The following is a 17993-nucleotide window of genomic DNA, read 5'->3' on the forward strand; positions in this document are numbered from 1 at the left end:
CCTAATTACTTCTTGTAGATTCTTCTAATAAAGTCTTCAATCAATCAATCAATCAATGTTTCATCCGTGCATACATGTATACAGCCACTATTAGGATATTACATTGTTGTGCCAGTAGATGTCACCATAAACCCACAAACCAGGCTTTCCAACACAGCAGAGGTTTTCATTCCAACCTGACCAGTGTGATCCAATTTTAGAGCCCGCCTTCCGCTTCCGTATTCGGCAGTTTGTAAACCGTAGCCGGTTTTAGACGCAGACCGGATGAACAACCTGCCAAATGAATTGATCTTGATCCTCTTCTAGTCGCTCGGTGTGACACTCGATGGATGAGTTCGAAAGTAAATTCAGTATTGTTCCAGTAAACAACCAAGTTTAATCGTAACTCTTCAGGGAGGAAAAGACGAGATGGCGGGTCGCTTTGTCTCATATTCTTACTTCCAAGTCACTCTGTGGACTCTAAAGTCATGGATGGTGATTTATCTCTACATGTCATGGATCAACTGTTACAGCGCTTCTGTCCCAGGTAAAGTTTTTGTTATTAGCTCCATTCTGTACCTCTCCCTCCGCTATACAGTTGAGTCATTCCACTAAACCGGTACGATTTGAGGGTCCGTGTATTTTTCGGCCATTTGAATAGGCTGCTTTTATATCCGAGAAAAGAAAATCCAAATTACAGTCCAAACGTTCTGTTTTCTGCATTTTAATGTACCATCAATTAGAACTGAAAATGGGTAAAATTCTTCAGTTTTCTGAATACTGTTTTCGTTGGTGTGGTAGGCCTACAAAATGCAAAATACCAAACACCATAGCTCAACAGGTTCGAGGCTGAATTCTAGTAAACAGATTTTTGGTGCGCGGGGAAGAGCAGTGCTTCCTCGCCCGCGGAGGACAGCCAAACTCGGCAGGGACGCTGTCGGGGCCTCCCCCAAGTCGCCTGTTGCCGTGAGTGCCAGCCTTCTGGAGGGGGCACAGCCGGGCTGCCAGTTCCCCGTCCGTGGGTCGCTCCCCAGTCGGTAGATCTGCTCTCAGCTCCGGGTCGGGACCGCTGGACCCTTCAGTGGATGATGACGATTCGGGGCATCCGTTATGGGCAAAAAACCACGGTGGCGGTGCGGCGTGGGGCGGCCAAGTGGCCTTCTTTCGGCGACGGGCGGCATGGTCATTTAAAACGAATATACAACCTGATTCAGGTCATATATTGCTGCTGCTTGGTTTTACTAATTAACATAGGTTTTATACCCATATATGGAGATTCCTATATTATCAATATTAAGGACATTATTAAGGATATTATATTATCAATATTAAGGACATATCTGGGAATGCCCATATTTGGTAATGCCCATGTATGGACATCATTTGACATAACATTGTTGACTATCATGCAGGGGTCTCCATATACGGTATGAGTAACTGGTCCCATATACTATACTGACTCGCATGTCACCCTGAGGTGTCTTACTAATATTGTGTAAAACTTACATACATTTTATCTTCATGCAAGAAATTATCGTTCCTTTTTTTAGTAGACACCACCTAATTATATATATATATATATATATATATATATATAATATATTCTTTTTTTTATGTACCAGATTGCGGCTATAGTGGACTTCTGATATGACTACTAAACATGTAAAATAATCCATAAATTATGCTATAAAACCAGCAATGTAATCTATTGCTGGTCATGTTTAGTTTTTTAATAGATGGATCATTAAAATCACATTATAGGGCCTATAGCTCTGTCCCCCAATCTCACTCAACCCAGTTACACAAGTCATTCTCTCTGTAAAAAGTATGAACTGCCCCTTTAGAGACATCAACAACATGTATGGCATTCTACAAGTCTTCTGAGCAAGATGCTGCAGAAAGAGGACATTTTCCAACTTTTTACACCTATTTATTGTAATTTATATGGGCCTACTCATAGTGTTGTTGTAATTAACAACTCAACCCCGTTACATGAAATAAAGATCATGTCTTGAGTTAAAAATCACAACCCTGTTACACTCAACCCCGTTATCAAATTCAATCCTGTTAAATGGATTATTCCATATAAAATATTAATTTAATGCCTGAAATGGGTTTGCATAGGAAAAGGTACAGTCTCATGACGTATAGTTCACTGATACAAGGTCAACTATACAGTTGAACTATACAGTGTTCCTGCTTATTTGCACAGGAAACCATTTAAGTATCTCATATAACATTGAATGACAGACAGATAGAACACAGTACTATGCAGGAGTAGATATTGTCAGAAAAAAAAAGATTAGCTTCAAGTAGGAAATTTCGTTTGTTCGTGTTATCCCATTATGATTGTGAAGTTATCGACCTTTTTGAGGTTATGATTTGATCAAAAGAGAATGGATTCAGTTTTGCCCATGTGAATTGATAATTTGTTGTCCGTTAAGCCATCCGAAACCTTTGGATTGATTTATTTTTAGACTATTTATTCGCTCTTGGCTATTTGTGTGTGACACTGTAGTACGATGTAGACGTATAGTATAATTAAGCAGTATAACATTATATATTGATATTGTAGTAGGCAGCAATCCCAGGAATTAGAGGCACAGACATATCTAGCTCTTGTCCATATAGATTCCACATTATTCAGTATAAAACATAGCCATAAATAATAACACACATAAGAGGACTTTTAAAACTTCAAAATAAAAGTAATCTACAAAATTCATAATGTATGGCTGGCTATACATTCCACATTATTCAGTATAAAACATATGTTTCCATGGACAGAGATCTTGTTCAGACTATAACTCAACTCTCTAGTTTTAATTGGGTCATGCACCAGACACAACACTAAGAGAAATCAATTAATTTCTTCCTGTAATGGCTTGTTTGCATCTCTGTAATGTCATGTTGGATCCATAGCAGACACAAAGCATAAATCAGCTGTAATGATCTCAACCCTGAATTAGTTTGTGCTACAATAAAACTGTGTTTTCTTTTGTAATGTTTTACTTTTAGAGTTACTTTTACTGTTAGTTTAGTTTTAGTCTGCTGTAGCGACATTTTTTTGTTGCCAAAGCTCTCATTCTACTGTATCTCATAGTACTGACTGCTTTTACTGTTTAACTTGACTGAAATTATTTTCTCCACACAGACCAACAAGATGTGTACATACAACTGGGAGGAGTCCTTGAATTGCTTCCAGAAACCAGCTCTGTTTCCAAACCCACTGGCATCCTGTGGAAACATGGCCCCAATAAGGTAGCAGAATGGGATGAGTTCCACGGCCCTGATGTGGATTACTACCTTACATATAGAGACCGTACAGAGTTGAATAAAGACACTGGAAGGTTGGTCGTCAACAACATGACCAGAGAAGACAGTGGAAACTATTCTGTGGAGGTGAATGGTCGACTGCAGCGCAAGACTTACAAGGTTAACGTGATCAGTAAGTATGAATTGGTTTATTTTTTTTGTTTTAAAATGCACATAAATATTTTATTTGAATGGTTGTGAGTTAATCCCTCTTACTTCTTACTGTAGTAGTAGTAATCTTTATTTCGGTCCATTAAAGAAAAATTAAAATACATTATTACAATGTAGTCCACTGACAACAGTGGCACCGAAAGGCTGGGCTTATTATGCCTACCCTTATTGAAAAGTAAAAAAAATAAAAATAAAATAAAAACAAAAAGTAGTATCACATAAGAGAAATAATAATCAGTGCTGTGTCACTTCAACTATTTGACCTTAAATAGTAAACCTTTTTTGTGTCAATTTTACTCTGTAGGTACTGTAACCAGCTCACTCTGCAGTCTTGTTTTCTTCTTCTTCTTATACTATGTTTCTGTAAAATGTGCAGTAACTACTGTACATTTCCCAAAGGTCAAATTAACCTTCCTGATTTGGGGGGATAAGCAATTACCTCAAGAACAGATATACAATTAATGTTATATCACTTACAGTATATGCCGATATCTTATTTGGCTGACAAGTTGAAACACTTTATCATTCAAAGTCACAGTTACTGCACTTTGGCTTTGTAGGGCAGCGTTGCCCTGCCATATAATATTCCATAAAAGGGATTGTGAGCTTGTAGATCGGCTATTTTTTCAAATACCGTAGATGAATTTCCTTTCCTCCGCATTTGACTGGGGCCGAGTAGGTGTTGGTGCCGACCGTTCCTGTATTCACTCTGCATAGCTGTCAATAGTCATTAAAACCATAAACCAAGTAAAACATTTCTCTGAAAAGATTGTATAAGGCAGCACTCGTTTTTTATTGAAGGGGGTTATAGGAGCAAATGCATAAGCCCTGATATAAAATGCCATGACCCTCCCTCTCAATTGGGGGGAAAATCAATGACCCTCCCCAGGCATAAAAAAAAAAAGATTGACCCTCCCCTTAGTCCCCTAACAACATGACATTTACCACAGTAAAATTATGCCTAAAACCTTAACTTATAGTTAGGGCTGTCAAGACGATTAATCATACAAAATAATTGCGATTGACGAATAATTAATTATATAGCCTAATTCCAGTTCACTGCGCAATGTAGGTCATTTCAATTAAGCTCTCACTCCAGTCAGCTGGTCTGAATGATAAAATGACATTATAGGCTATAGAATGGGTCTTCAGCCAAGCAGTTGTGATGAAAACGTAGTCCTGTGCTTTCTTATTGTCCTCACCTCAAATTAAACACTGGATTATTGACTTTTCTTCAAATTGACTGGATCCAACACACAAGGTAACATCCAGGTCTTTATCCATCACAATGTTTTCACATCAGACAAAGTAGCCTATCACTCAAACCTATGTGTGACCAAGTTTAACATCTTAATGAAGAAGTTAGAGTGCTCTGTGAGATGAGACCTTTTTTTTTTTTGACAGATGCAACATATCTAGCGCGAGCTCTCGCCCTCTCTTTTTGCTTTTTGAGACAGAGCGACTGCAGCGACACACACACACACACACACACACACAAACACACACACACACACACACACACACACACACACACACACACACACACACACACACAGCAAGCATCAGCGTCTCAGTCTAACAGCCGCCTCTCCTAGTTGAACGAGAAAGAAAAAAAAGAGAAAGATTAAAATGTTAGAGAGGGACTAGTGGAAAAGAGATCAGTTGCGTTCGGGTGTTGCACTCTGAAAATAGCAGATCTACAAGCTCAGAACGCGTCGCGTTGACGAGCTAGACCAGCTGCTGTTGGACTGTCTACTGCCGTTTTATTTCCCAGTTCGGCGTATTGTTGTGGGCGGTGGATCTGTAGATTTGTAGCATCTGCGACGCAGGCCGTTGCCTGCTGCTGCTTAGCCTAGTAAACTTGACTCCTCCCATCTTCTGCTCTACAGTAGCTGCTGCTAAGTGTGCATGCGGCTGTGTGCCAGGAACGTGCAGAGATTGTTAGAGAGGCAGGGGCTGACATTTCTAAAAGAGGTCAATTCTTTCAACCTAAGATGCTGCATTCAAATTCAGGAGCTACATTCAGGTGGGCCTATGGCACAGAAAAGGGCATTTGCATTTCTTTCACCATAGTAAAGACTGCATTCATGGTCTGGAGAGGGCACTTTTTACAAAAGGGTAAAAGGGCAGGGGCTCAAGCCCCCTTTGATGTCTATGAGCATGTGCACATGTATTGTAGTGTGAATGGGTCTCTCGCAGGTCTCTCGCACAGCGGGACACACAACACAACCCAATAAGCAATAATCTTCAAGACTGAGGATCGTTTGTGTAGTGTAAATGCTCATACGATCTGATTAAATAATCATGCAATCTGGTCGTGCACAAACTTTTGAGAGGGTCTCTCCGTCTCCAGTCCACTCCGTGCTCATTCAAGCACTGATTGAGAGACTGAAGTTCCACACTTCTGTGTCAGTGATAGCTCGGCTGTACCATTGAGGAGAAAGCAGAGGGGGGTATCATTGACTATTGTATTTTACTACAGCGTTCCTTAATTAAATAATAGTATTATTGAAAGGAACGCTGTAGTAAAATATATATAGGCCTATAAAAACCCAAAAATCGCATGACCCTCCCTGAGACTCAAATTTAAATAGCATCACCCTCCCCTAAATTCCTCCAGGGGGGAGGGGGTCAAAATTAACGATACGTCCCTAAGAAGAACGGGTATCCTGATTTATTGTAGTTTTCACAATGTGTTTAACACAACATCAGAATGATACATGTAAGCAGATTGAATCATATTCACCGTCAGGGGTCAATGCCATGTTGGCTTGTGGTGGACATTTTGGTCAATATTTATTTTTTGACATGGACATACAACATGAGTGGACAATAATATTACCAGAAACACATAAAGAGAGAAAGCCCTTAATGACCATAACTGGTCTGTAACCTACGGGTCCATTTGGTTCCATTTGTACACTCTCAGAGTTAAGGGGGTCCTTGCAAATAAAACATTTGAGAACCACTAGTACTAGTTGGACTAGTTGGACGTATAATAAGTGTCATACATATTCTGAAGCAAACCTGGAGAAGTGGAGATTATCTAGATTTTGGTCTGTTTTAATTAATTAAAATTAACTAATTACTATACATTTATATAAAGAACATTTTCATTAAATTTTACATTAATTTTACAATAATGATGTTGCAATTTATGTGTTTACTGTATCATGGTCATGGTAAAAACAAATATAACTCAATATACCTCATTTGATTGCAGGAGGGTGAAATTTATGAGTTTCTTTTTCTTTTCTTTTTTTAATAACATTTCTGCTTGCTTGTCCTTGTCAGGAAGTATAAATACAGTATAATGGTTAGGTAATTGCATTGGCATTATGCTGCATAAACACAGCACACATAATCAGGTACATTTACTACGTTATAGGTTGATTTAGCAGAGCTGGTGACAGAAAAAGCCGCTTTACAAGCTCACAACATGTCACATTGTATAAGATCATACTGTAGATAGTAGATCAGATATTTTCACCGGCATGCCGACATGACAAGTCATTATTTGCCTGGCTTCAGCCCATAGACCCACCCACTCTCTGAGCGGACTGAGTCTGAAAGCAGGCTAAGTCATTATCATACTCTGCTGTAGTAAATATACATGATCTTTTCTCTATGTAACTTGTCCACATTAATCTACAAAAAAAATACCTCATTGAAAAGAAAGCCTTGAGCTGCTTGTGCTGATCTCCAGCTGCAGACGACAGACAGCTCTATCTTAGATACATCTCTAACTTTCATATAAATCATCAAGTAACACAGGGAAATCCTTTGAAATGAGATGTTTGTTTGTTTGATATTTTTTCTTCTCTTTTTTAACATTATTTTCTCTAGTCAAAGTGCATCCAGGACAATTATAATGTCCTATCCATTCAACTCTGGACACCCAATATGATCCATGATAAACATCAACATATTCTAATGGAGACAACATCACCAGTAATTGTGAGCTGTGTTCATTCTTTTTTTCCCCCTACAGAGAACCCAAAACCACAAGTGGCTTTCGTGGGTACTTGTTCATCTAGCTCTACCAGCTGCACACTGGAATGTGTAGGGAAGAGCAGAGTTCCAGGTCCGGTCACCTATCGCTGGAGGAAAGATGCAGGGGAATGGAAGGTGTCTGACTCTGGACCCAACTCTACACAGCTGAACATCACCAACGATGAGGAAGGGACCAAGATCAAAGAGTTCTTTTGTGAAATGAAGACCCCAGTCAGTGTGGAGCAGAGTAGTGCCACTAACAACACGTTTTATAAAGGTATGTCCATAATGTGAAATGGATCCACTGTGTTATAGGGTCAACACTGATATTTCAACTATTATTTTGGATCCTAACACAAAAATGTGTCTGAATGAAGCAAACTTTAGAACAGTGTTTACCAACCACTGTACCACAGACCTTTGGTTTGCCCTTTGAGATGCTCTGGTGTTCCCTTTGAATTTTGACCGTGAAGTCACTAGGGAGGATAGCCAACGTGTGTACCCATGAAACTATCAGTGATTCGGTCACCGATTTCTGTGTAACGTCATTCTGCAACTCACGTTGATAGAGAGATGAGCTTGTTCATAAAGAAACAAACAGCGAAAAATGCTCTGTTTGGATTTTCCAAAACCGTACCCTGTCACCTGTAGGATTGAAACCCATTTTAAAGAGAAAAGAAGAGTTTAAACTTTAAAGGAGTAGTTCACCCCCAAATTTACTTTTTTTTATTGATTACTCACCATGGAGACTTTCAAAATAGCCACACACACACACACACACACACACACACACACACACACACACACACACACACACACACACACACACACACACACACACACACACCGTATATCTAGGTGTGCCCTGGGATCTTTTGGCTTTGTGTGCCCTGGCAGAAAGAAAGGTTGGGAAACAATCATCTAGAAGACTTTGATAAACATGTGTTGGTAATTCTGGTTGTTTCCTGTGCTCTCTCAATAAAAGAAGAAACTTTAAATAATGCATACTAGCCTACAGCCCCCTGCGGGGGCCTGGCCCCTTTGTGTGTGTGCCTGTTAGTCCCCCTTGGTGTGAAGCAGACAGACTGTGATGTTGTTCTCTCTGGAACTGCCCCCGGACTGGGAGTGTGCTGCTTGGTGACGCCCATTTGTGTAATTCGCATCACAGGACAAAGCCGCCTACAGGCCAAAATTTGGGAAAATATTTTAAACATTTGGGGATTATGAGAAGTAGAGACACATCTGAAGGTGATAAAGTTGATGTCGGGCAAGGTACATGCATTATTGATTTTTGTATAATGTTTTTTAGACAATTGAACAACTGCTGAACGTGGAGTTACAGATGGAAACACACACACACACACACACACACACACACACACACACACACACACACACACACACACACACACACACACACACACACACACACACACACACACACACACACACACACGGGGCAATTCTAATTAAGGTTGTGGGATGTGTGTGTGTGTGTGTGTGTGTGTGTGTGTGTGTGTGTGTGTGTGTGTGTGTGTGTGTGTGTGTGTGTGTGTGTGTGTGTGTGTGTGTGTGTGTATAGGTAAGTAATGTGGATATAGGCCTAGTCGGTGTCGGGTGGAAACCTGGTATGTCCAAAACCATAGCTTTTTTATTATTATAAATGCAATAAAAATAAATAATAAATTCATTGTGGCATGTGAGCTTTTAGATCTGCTATTTTCACTAAGTTTGGGCGACACTCTTTCATTGCCTGACAGCAACACTGAATATATAAGATTAATTAATTATCATCTCTATGTAATTTGATGCCTCGCCGTTGTGGCTGCAGCAGTAAGACATGATTAAACTTCACAATTTCATCATCATCATCATAGCTAGCCTACATTGTGTTGTAATCTGTGTAAAATGTTGTGGCCTAATATACAGGAGAGAGAGAGAGAGAAAGAGAGAGAGGGAGAGAGAGAGATGCAGAAGGAAAGAGGGAGAGGGCGTGAATGCAATCCGAACTCACACTTCAGTTTGTCATCATCATTCTTTCTAAAATGATCTTGTGTTCTTGTGGCTATAACGTTAATTGCTTTTTATCCATGTTCACTCACTCTGAACAGCTGGCAGAGTAGTTAGACCGGCAAAATCTCGATATTCCGACGCACATAGATCCGAATCCGATGTCCCAGAGAGAGAAAGAGGTCCTGATTAAAATAATGAATTAATTAGCCTAAAAGCCAGCAAATAAATAGCCAAATCTGAGCACATATCAATAGCCTATATAAGGCCAAATCTCATTAAAAAAAAGTATAAAAGCTATTTGAGAGGTTTATAGATTAGAATCTTTACACACCTGCTTCCAAATAATTAATTATATAATTCCAGTTCACTGAAGCTCTCGCACTCACTCCTATCAGCGCTTGTCTGAAAAGAGTCAGCAGCTCCCTTAGTTTAAATGACATAGGCTATATAGAATGGATTTTCAGCCAAGAAGTTGTGAATGAAAACGTAGGCCTGTGCATGCTTTCTTATTGTCCTCACCTCAAGTAAACGCTGGATTATTATTTCTTCAAATTGACTGGATCCTACCTGGATCACACAATAAGAGGTAACATCCAGGTCTTTATCCATCATGCTTTCACATCAAACAAAGTAATCACTCAAACCTATGTGTGAGTGTGTGTGACCAAGTTTAACATTTTAAACATCACATGCTGCGAGCGTCGGCATCCTTAGTCAGCCGCCTCTCCTCCTCTTTCTCTCTTCCTCCTGTGTGTGTCTCCGCTCTCATAGGCTACTAAATTGAACAGCCTTTCGGACTTTAAGTATCTCGGACTTTAAAGGTCCTACACCATGCATTTAAAAATAATTTATATAACACTGTTTGTGTCCCAAAGACTTTTTTGAAAAGGTTTGAGGCTAAATTACCACTCCTGAATACAGAGCCCCTGTCATTTCTGCCTGGCTTTCAGAGCATTTTCAGCTGCAGTACCACCTTGTCCTGAGTGGGAGGACTGCGCTATTGAGCCAGTTTTGGCCCCACACTCCTCCCCACCTCCTGCTCAGCAGGCCTGCCCACCCCTCCCCAACCCTCTCCCAGCTCCTCCTGCCTCCTTCTCAGGCCTGCCCACCCCTCCCCAACCCTCTCCCAGCTCCTCCTGCCTCCTTCTCAGGCCTTGTGACATCACAAATCTGACATTTCACAATCAGGACCGTTCTGAGACATGCTAACATAGATCTGCCCATAAACTGAGAAAGACACAATGGTCAGAAATAGGACTTTGTGAGGATAGAAGTTGCTGGTGGGACACCAAGAAAATACATAAAAATTGGAAAAATGAAAATTCATGGTGTAGTCCCTTTAAGGCCATCGGAAAATCACCACACGCCTGTTAGACGTGCCAAGAAATACAGGACAACAAAGCAAGTTCTACTCTACTAGATTATATTGTACTTGCCTGAGGGTGTTTAAAGTTATGAGTTATGAGTTATTTCCCCCAATATTTAGACAAATAACATTGTCAACAAAATGCTGAATATGTATTCATTTATAAATTAAACCCAGTAATGTAATGGTTTATTTTGTCTCCTAAGAACCTGAACCTGAACCTGTGAAAGAGACACCTGTGGGAGGGATTGTTGGAGGCATCATTGTTGCTGTCATCCTTGCAGTGGGTTTGATCCTGGCTGTGAAATATCGTGGTAAGTGTCTCTACTGATTTTAAGTCACACAGTACAGCATGGTTTCTGCTCAGCAGCTACATGCTGTGTGTGTGTGTGTGTGTGTGTGTGTGTGTGTGTGTGTGTGTGTGTGTGTGTGTGTGTGTGTGTGTGTGTGTGTGTGTGTGTGTGTGTGTGTGTGTGTGTGTGTGTAAATGCACATGATTGCACATTAAATCTAATATCACTGTTATGTTATCACTGTTTGAATTCCATCTCAGATCGTATAAAGAAGAGGTTTTTCTCACGTGGGTCTGAGCGTGTGTCTGGGCATGATCCTGAAGAAGGTGAGTGTGAGAACTTTATTTTTGCAGTTTGTGATTTGACTTGGGTTGAACCTCCAATTAATTTATAATAATAATTATTATTTAATAGATAACGTCCTTTTGCACATCTATTAAATTGGAAAGGTGAGTAGGAGTTATGAGCTATGAAAAAAAAAGATTTGACCATTTACTGCATTGCAACAAATGGAATACAGTTAAACTTGACGTTAATGGCTCCGCTCTTGGATCCACCTTAGATTTGGCTTAACCATCATGCTAAGCAAAATCAGGCAACACTAATCAAAAACCCCCATAGGTAGAGCAGGCCTACGCAATTCGCAATACATTGACAGATTGACTTTAATCAGCAGACATAAAATCACAATAGTATTTGAGCCCACAGGGCTGCCAAGTTTTAGAAAAAGTTAGGAGTGAGACTTCTTTTTTTTTTTTCTGTTTTTTTCCATGTTTTTCCCGGGTTTCTACGGTTTAATTTTTACCTGCGGTCCTTGGGCTGGAATGGTTTATCAAGTGCAGCTAACCTACAGGCAACAGTGAACACTGCTGCAGGGCTCCAGACCAGAGGCGCCAAGTTGTGTCCACGCCGTGGGGAGCTGAAGCCATATCGAGCGCTCAAACAAAGGCATACGTGTGAATTTCGGCTCTGATTGGGACTTAAGAGTTCAGGCAACATTTTGTATAACACGGTTCTACTGTGAAAATAGCAGATACATGTTAGCATGTAGATCTGCTATGTTCACAATGTCTGCCTCTTATACTTGACAATTTAGCCAATGTTTAATTTGTCATTTTAGAGCTATTAAAAAGTCCTTAAATTGTCTCTTTAGAAATGTGCAGATATACACTTAAACTTTATGTTGGTTTGTTAACTGTTGAGTGAGAAAACAATGTTGCACGTTAAGTTAATCATGGCGACCCCCAACAAATTATTTGGGGACCCCCTGTGGGTCCCGACCCACAAGTTGAGTACCACTGGGATTCTTACCTCTGGTAGTAGTGTTGGTGCAAACCGCCCTATCTCTTCTAAAGCCCTCCTCAGAATATGGGGATATTAGGGTTCAAGCCAAGTGGTTATCGTAAACCCATGAAATTATCTCGCATGGGCTCGTTCGTGCATGCGCTCGTGGGAGGCAAGAGCTGGATTGTGGTCATCTTTGTATAATATCGCCCGGCGTTTACTCGCGGAGCGAGCGTGTTTCCCCATCACGGGGCGGCACGATCCCAGGCCCCGCTGATCCAAGCGAGAAAGCTCGCAGCAACCGACATCTGTAGGACTCTCTCTCTCGCTCCGTACATGTCTCGCTTGCATGTGTGTATGTACAGGGGAGAGAGAGGGGAGGAGCAGCTGCATTCACTGTGCTGAGAATTCTCTGTGTGACTTTTACCGAGCGAGAAAACCCCCGCAACTTTCGGGAGACGTCGGTGGGATGGCTGTAAAAATGTGTGTGAAATGGCAAGTGTGGCGTGTGGCGTGAGAAAAGGTTAAATTGCGTGACTCTCACGTGAGACTTGAGAGTCACGCAAAAGATGGAGGCTGGGGTGGAGGAGGCAGCTAAAGCTGCAGCAGCCATGTGGCAAGCAGCAATAGAAGCAGAGATCAGTAAATGAAGAAGCCATATTTAAAGGAGCCGCCCTGGTAGGAGCGTGAGCTCTGATTGCAGTGTAGAGAAGTGTGGCTGCTTTGGTAATGACCAGCATAGCTGTGATTGGACAGTAGGAAGCTAGGCTGATACTTCCCGGTTTTAATGGGTTAAACCAACTCTGCTGTGAAGACAGTGTGCGGGACTATGATATGAAAATAATAATAGTATCCATAGGGATGAGCATAACAACCATAACATAATATGATATGTTCTCCCATCATCAGTCTTATTGTTCTTGCTGACTGTGACAACTGGCAGAGTTAATATAAAGTGAGAATACGTAATTGTGTTAGTATCACTGTGTTGTAGAGCTGCAACTATCCATCCATCTCAGCGATTATTGATAACTTCTTTATTAATCCATTCATCGAGAAACATTATATATCAACAAAACGATTAACAATGTGCATTACTTTATACTTCGTCACACAATGGTTTCGTGCGAAAATAGCAGATCTACAAGCTCACAACACGTCAGATTGTGAGCTAGCCCTGAATGAACAGGTCTGTAACCCAGAGTGTTCAAATGGAACCATTTTATTTTGTACACTCTCACAGTTATGGGGGTCCTTGCACTTAGAACGTTTGAGTACCACTTGTACTTAGGGTTGCCACCTTTCAGAAATTGAAATAAGGAACACCTCTTCCGGGCACGCGGTGCGTGCGTTCCGTGCGCGTGGCACAGCCGCCGGCCGGCGAAAAAATGCAGTCCCAAACCCATGAAATGCATAGAATAGTTATAACTATAACACACAACATGGTATAACCTATATTGTTTTGCAGTTAATATGAATATGTTAATTTTGTATGAAATAAAGCAATGTATGAATGATTTGAACCTGGCTCTTGGGTCACTTGGTGGTCAGTAAAGATAAGGTAGTCAAGAAACCATTAAGTCATATACTTAAAGTTTAAAGTGCTTTATTAGCAACGAAGATTAAACATTTTTTACTTTAGGCTGAATAGGCTTCACTAGCCTGAACCTGAGCATAGCCTAGTTTAAAGTGCTTTATTAGCAATGAACATTGAACATTTTTACTTTAGGCTGAATAGGCTTCACTAGCCTAAACCTGAGCATAGCCTATTTTATGAACATTGAACATTTGTACTTTAGGCTGAATAGGCTTCACTAGCCTAAACCTGAGCATAGCCTATTTTATAAAGTGTCTACTGTCTACAATCTACTGTCTTGACACTTGAACCAAAATTGTTCTATAGATCATAATCTACAAATTGGAAGTGAAAAATAAACTTTAACACAAATTTAAAATGAAAACCAAAAATTACATGTACACGGAACCCCATTATAGGCAGAGCGTACACTCTTAAAAATGTTGGGTCAAATGTTCAACCCTTTTGCTGGGTTGACACTGTTGGGTCACAGGTTGGGTCAGTTTGACCAAACATTGGATTAAAAATACTTAAAATTAGTAAACCATCTGTTGGGCTATGGATGGCCCGCCCACATGCAGATAAAATGCATTGAGTTCATAACCCAAGTGTTGGTATAGGCTTTTGAATTCGAGTTTACCCAACACATGGTTCACTGCATTGCACCAACTTGGGTTAAAATAGACCCGCCCTCTCTGTCTATCAACACATTGGTTTGTGAATTGCACCACTATTGGGTTAAACTAAGTGGGTGGGCAGTTACCCAGCATGCAACTGTGCTCCCATACAGATATTTTTTACAAACTTTTCCATTATTTTATGGTTTTAGATAGAGAAAACAACATTGTATTGTAGATGATCGCAGTGGATGTAGCCCAGTCATAATCCCTAATTAAAAAATATATAAAAAAACATAGTTGCTTACAGAAACAGAAACCATGACTAAGATGGTCCAGACTGACACATACAAACAGGTTTGCTGTTCTTTTAATGTGAAGCACCACCTAATCTGTTGTGTTCAAAGTTGTGATATATTGCCATGACTAAATGCATAATTTACTCTTCATGCATTCTTCCTTGAGTAGATTAAGCATGAAAAATGTCATTGAAGAAAATGTTGTAAATTAGATTTAATGTGAATGGGTGTACAATCCCAACAACAAGGTCACTTTTAAGCCATTTTTGGGTGTTAGATTCCAACCCATCAGCAGTATCACATTAACCCAACAGCAAAGTCACTTTTAACCCATTACTTGGTTGTACAATCCCAACCCAACATGCTGGGTCACAGCCTTAACCCAACCCTGTTGGTCTGCAATAACCCATGTTGGGCTGGTCCAAAACAGTGTTACGTGTTGGGTTACATAAATAACCAACTTGGGTTGTTTTTGACCCAACAATTTTAAGAGTGTATAGAGCGCACCACAGCCGCAGCGACTGCGAGCCGCCTCACAGAAGGTCCTTCGTGCCTCTCCCTCCTTTTGCTGTCTTTTCCTGTGTTTTATTTCATTCATTATTGTTAAATTCTGTGTTGAGGTTTGTGTGACAGACCTTTATGGGGCATTTGGTTAAATACGGAACAAACCGTGTTCCGTATTGGTTCAATACGGAACGCATCTTTTAATTGTCCAATACGGAACAATTCCGTATTATACGGAACGGGTGGCAACCTACTTGTACTAGTCCATAGTGTTGTAGTAAATCAGTGTCATATTCTGAAGAAACCCTGGAGACTTGACATTTAGTCATATTTATGATTAAAATAAGAGCATTGTGATAGTGTGTAAAACAGAAAATCTAAAATCAGGACAGAAAAAAAAAATTGCCACGGACAAGGGCACATCTTTGTTGATGAGCCCTGAGCTTCATGAATAATGACAACATGCTCATCCTCCTGTGTCTAAATGTAGGATCACATTCTGAGGAAGGATTTCCTTACCACGAGAGGCTGAATTAATATAGTCAGGTAATGAAACAGGGATATATTGTAGTGTGAACTGAAGTGACCTTTTAGTGGCTGGAATCTGACAATTCACTGTAATCAATTATAAAACATAATCAATAATTTAACAATATAATTGATTCATAATTGATCCCTACTTTGGGCGTGATGAATTTTGTTTTTAAGGCAAATCAAAACATGAAAACATCACGAAAGGCTGTGTGCTTGTAGATGTGCTATTTTCAACATTGTTGTGCGATGATAAAGTAATGGTTGTTGATATATGAAATAAAATAAATGATATTTAAAAAATAGCTTTCTCGACTATTAGATTAATTGAAAAAAATGTCAATAGAATAATAGACAAAGGAAATAATTGATAGTTGCAGCCAAAAAAGGAAGCTGGTGTTTATTTCATAACTTGACTGTAAGAATGTGAAATTAAACAGTACCTTTCCTCTCTACTCTGCAGCCACTGATTCAATGAATCTGAAGAAGAAAGTGAAAGCAATGATTTTCTATGTATTTCTTATTTGACTGCCGCCATCTCATTTTGACAACAAAAACAACATCATCACTCAGAATTAATTGTAGAAAGTTATGGTTGTTTTATTTGAACATAAATGCAGAGAATTAAAGACATGTTGAGGAGGACTGGTCCAGCACAGACCTCCACATGGAGGCTGGTCTGCTAAGGACATTTCTCCATGAGGAACAACATTTATTCTGTGTCTTTCTTTGTAAAATACTCTTGTATTTCTGTTGAATGCAGAGCTCTAATTTACATTAGGCCTGTGCAAAAAAATCGATTCACTATATTATCGCGATGTTAAGGCCGGCGATTCAATTAATCGATTTTCAAAGTTCAGAATCGATTTTCCCGATTTTTTTTTTTTTTAGGCGAAAGACAGAGGAGAGCTGTTATTCTCCTCTCTCTCTCTCTCTCTCTCTCTCTCCCTCTCTCTCTCTCTCTCTGTGTGTGTGTGTGTGTGTGTGTGTGTGTGTGCAATGTGCATGCGTGCGGCAGTTCACTTCTCTGTGAGCCACATTTCTCCCCTCTACACACACGCACACGGAGTAGAGAGAAAACTGCTCTGCTCTTGGATACACCAGAACACCACTGACACTGGAATAATTCATCATAGATCATAATATAAGTAGCTTACTTTTACCTTTGTAGCTGTTGTCATCTCAAAGTAAAATCCACAATGTTATGCTCCAAGTTAATCCAGAGAAGTGAACACGATGCGTTTTCAACACTATTGCCAGCCAGCGGTGTTTAACGAGGCTCGTTTAGAATGACCCTAATTTGACATAGTGTGTGAGTGTGTGTGTGTGTGTGTGTGTGTGTGTGTGTGTGTGTGTGTGTGTGTGTGTGTGTGTGTGTGTGTGTGCGCGTGTGTGTGTGTGTGTGTGTGTGTGTGTGTGTGTGCGTGGCTCGGGCTCCAGTTAACGTCTCTCTCCTTCCCTCTCTGTGTGCGACATGAGAGATAACTACTCAGTCACGTTGCTGTAAAACTTCCCCCCCCCAAAAAAAAACATAATTCCAAAGCCATTGGAGTAGATATGGACAACAGTTGTTGTTGATCGAAGGATAAAGTTTGTAATTCCCTTATAGAGTTTAAAACAGTCATTTCCATAGGAGCTAACGTTTAGCAGATAATTGTAAAGGAGGATGAAGCGTTGCCATTCAGTTTCTGACACAGAAACAAGCAAACAGGTCTATAGAAAGGTGTTGCCAGATCCTGTTTTTGCGAGCAAACAGGTCTATAAAAAAAAGAAAAATGGGGAATGTCAGTCAAACAGAAATGTTGCTGTCTGATATTGTTTAAGAACAGTGGTTCTCAAACATTTCCTGCCAAGAGCAAGGATCCCAAATGTGTAATATAGTGTACAGAAAAACAATCTTAAGGGCTTTGGCCTATTATTGATTCTGCTTTTAAAGGAATATGTTATTAACCATTATAACCAAGTAACCTTGAACATAATGAAGGGCAGACAATATTGCCACTGTGTTTATAGGAAAACGTTTTTCTTTTTTTCTTTTGGAGGAATTTTCCT

General features: G+C 40.1%; 1 protein-coding gene across 1 annotated transcript in view; it reads left to right on the forward strand.

Annotated features, from left to right (window-relative positions):
* Nucleotides 1-408: 408 nt before the first annotated feature.
* Nucleotides 409-17993, forward strand: part of LOC308280249 (NACHT, LRR and PYD domains-containing protein 3-like) — a gene marked incomplete at its 5' end in the record, with an annotated part of 43698 nt that continues 26113 nt past the window's right edge. The window contains 4 exons of the mRNA XM_080720510.1: nucleotides 409-526; nucleotides 3134-3427; nucleotides 7457-7735; nucleotides 11044-11151. Coding sequence (XP_080576636.1) covers nucleotides 409-526; nucleotides 3134-3427; nucleotides 7457-7735; nucleotides 11044-11151 — 799 coding nt within the window. The remainder of the gene's footprint in view (nucleotides 527-3133; nucleotides 3428-7456; nucleotides 7736-11043; nucleotides 11152-17993) is intronic.

The sequence above is a fragment of the Nannobrachium achirus genome (assembly GCF_963921795.1).
Source record: "Nannobrachium achirus genome assembly, chromosome: 24".
Classification (NCBI taxonomy): Eukaryota; Metazoa; Chordata; class Actinopteri; order Myctophiformes; family Myctophidae; genus Nannobrachium; species Nannobrachium achirus.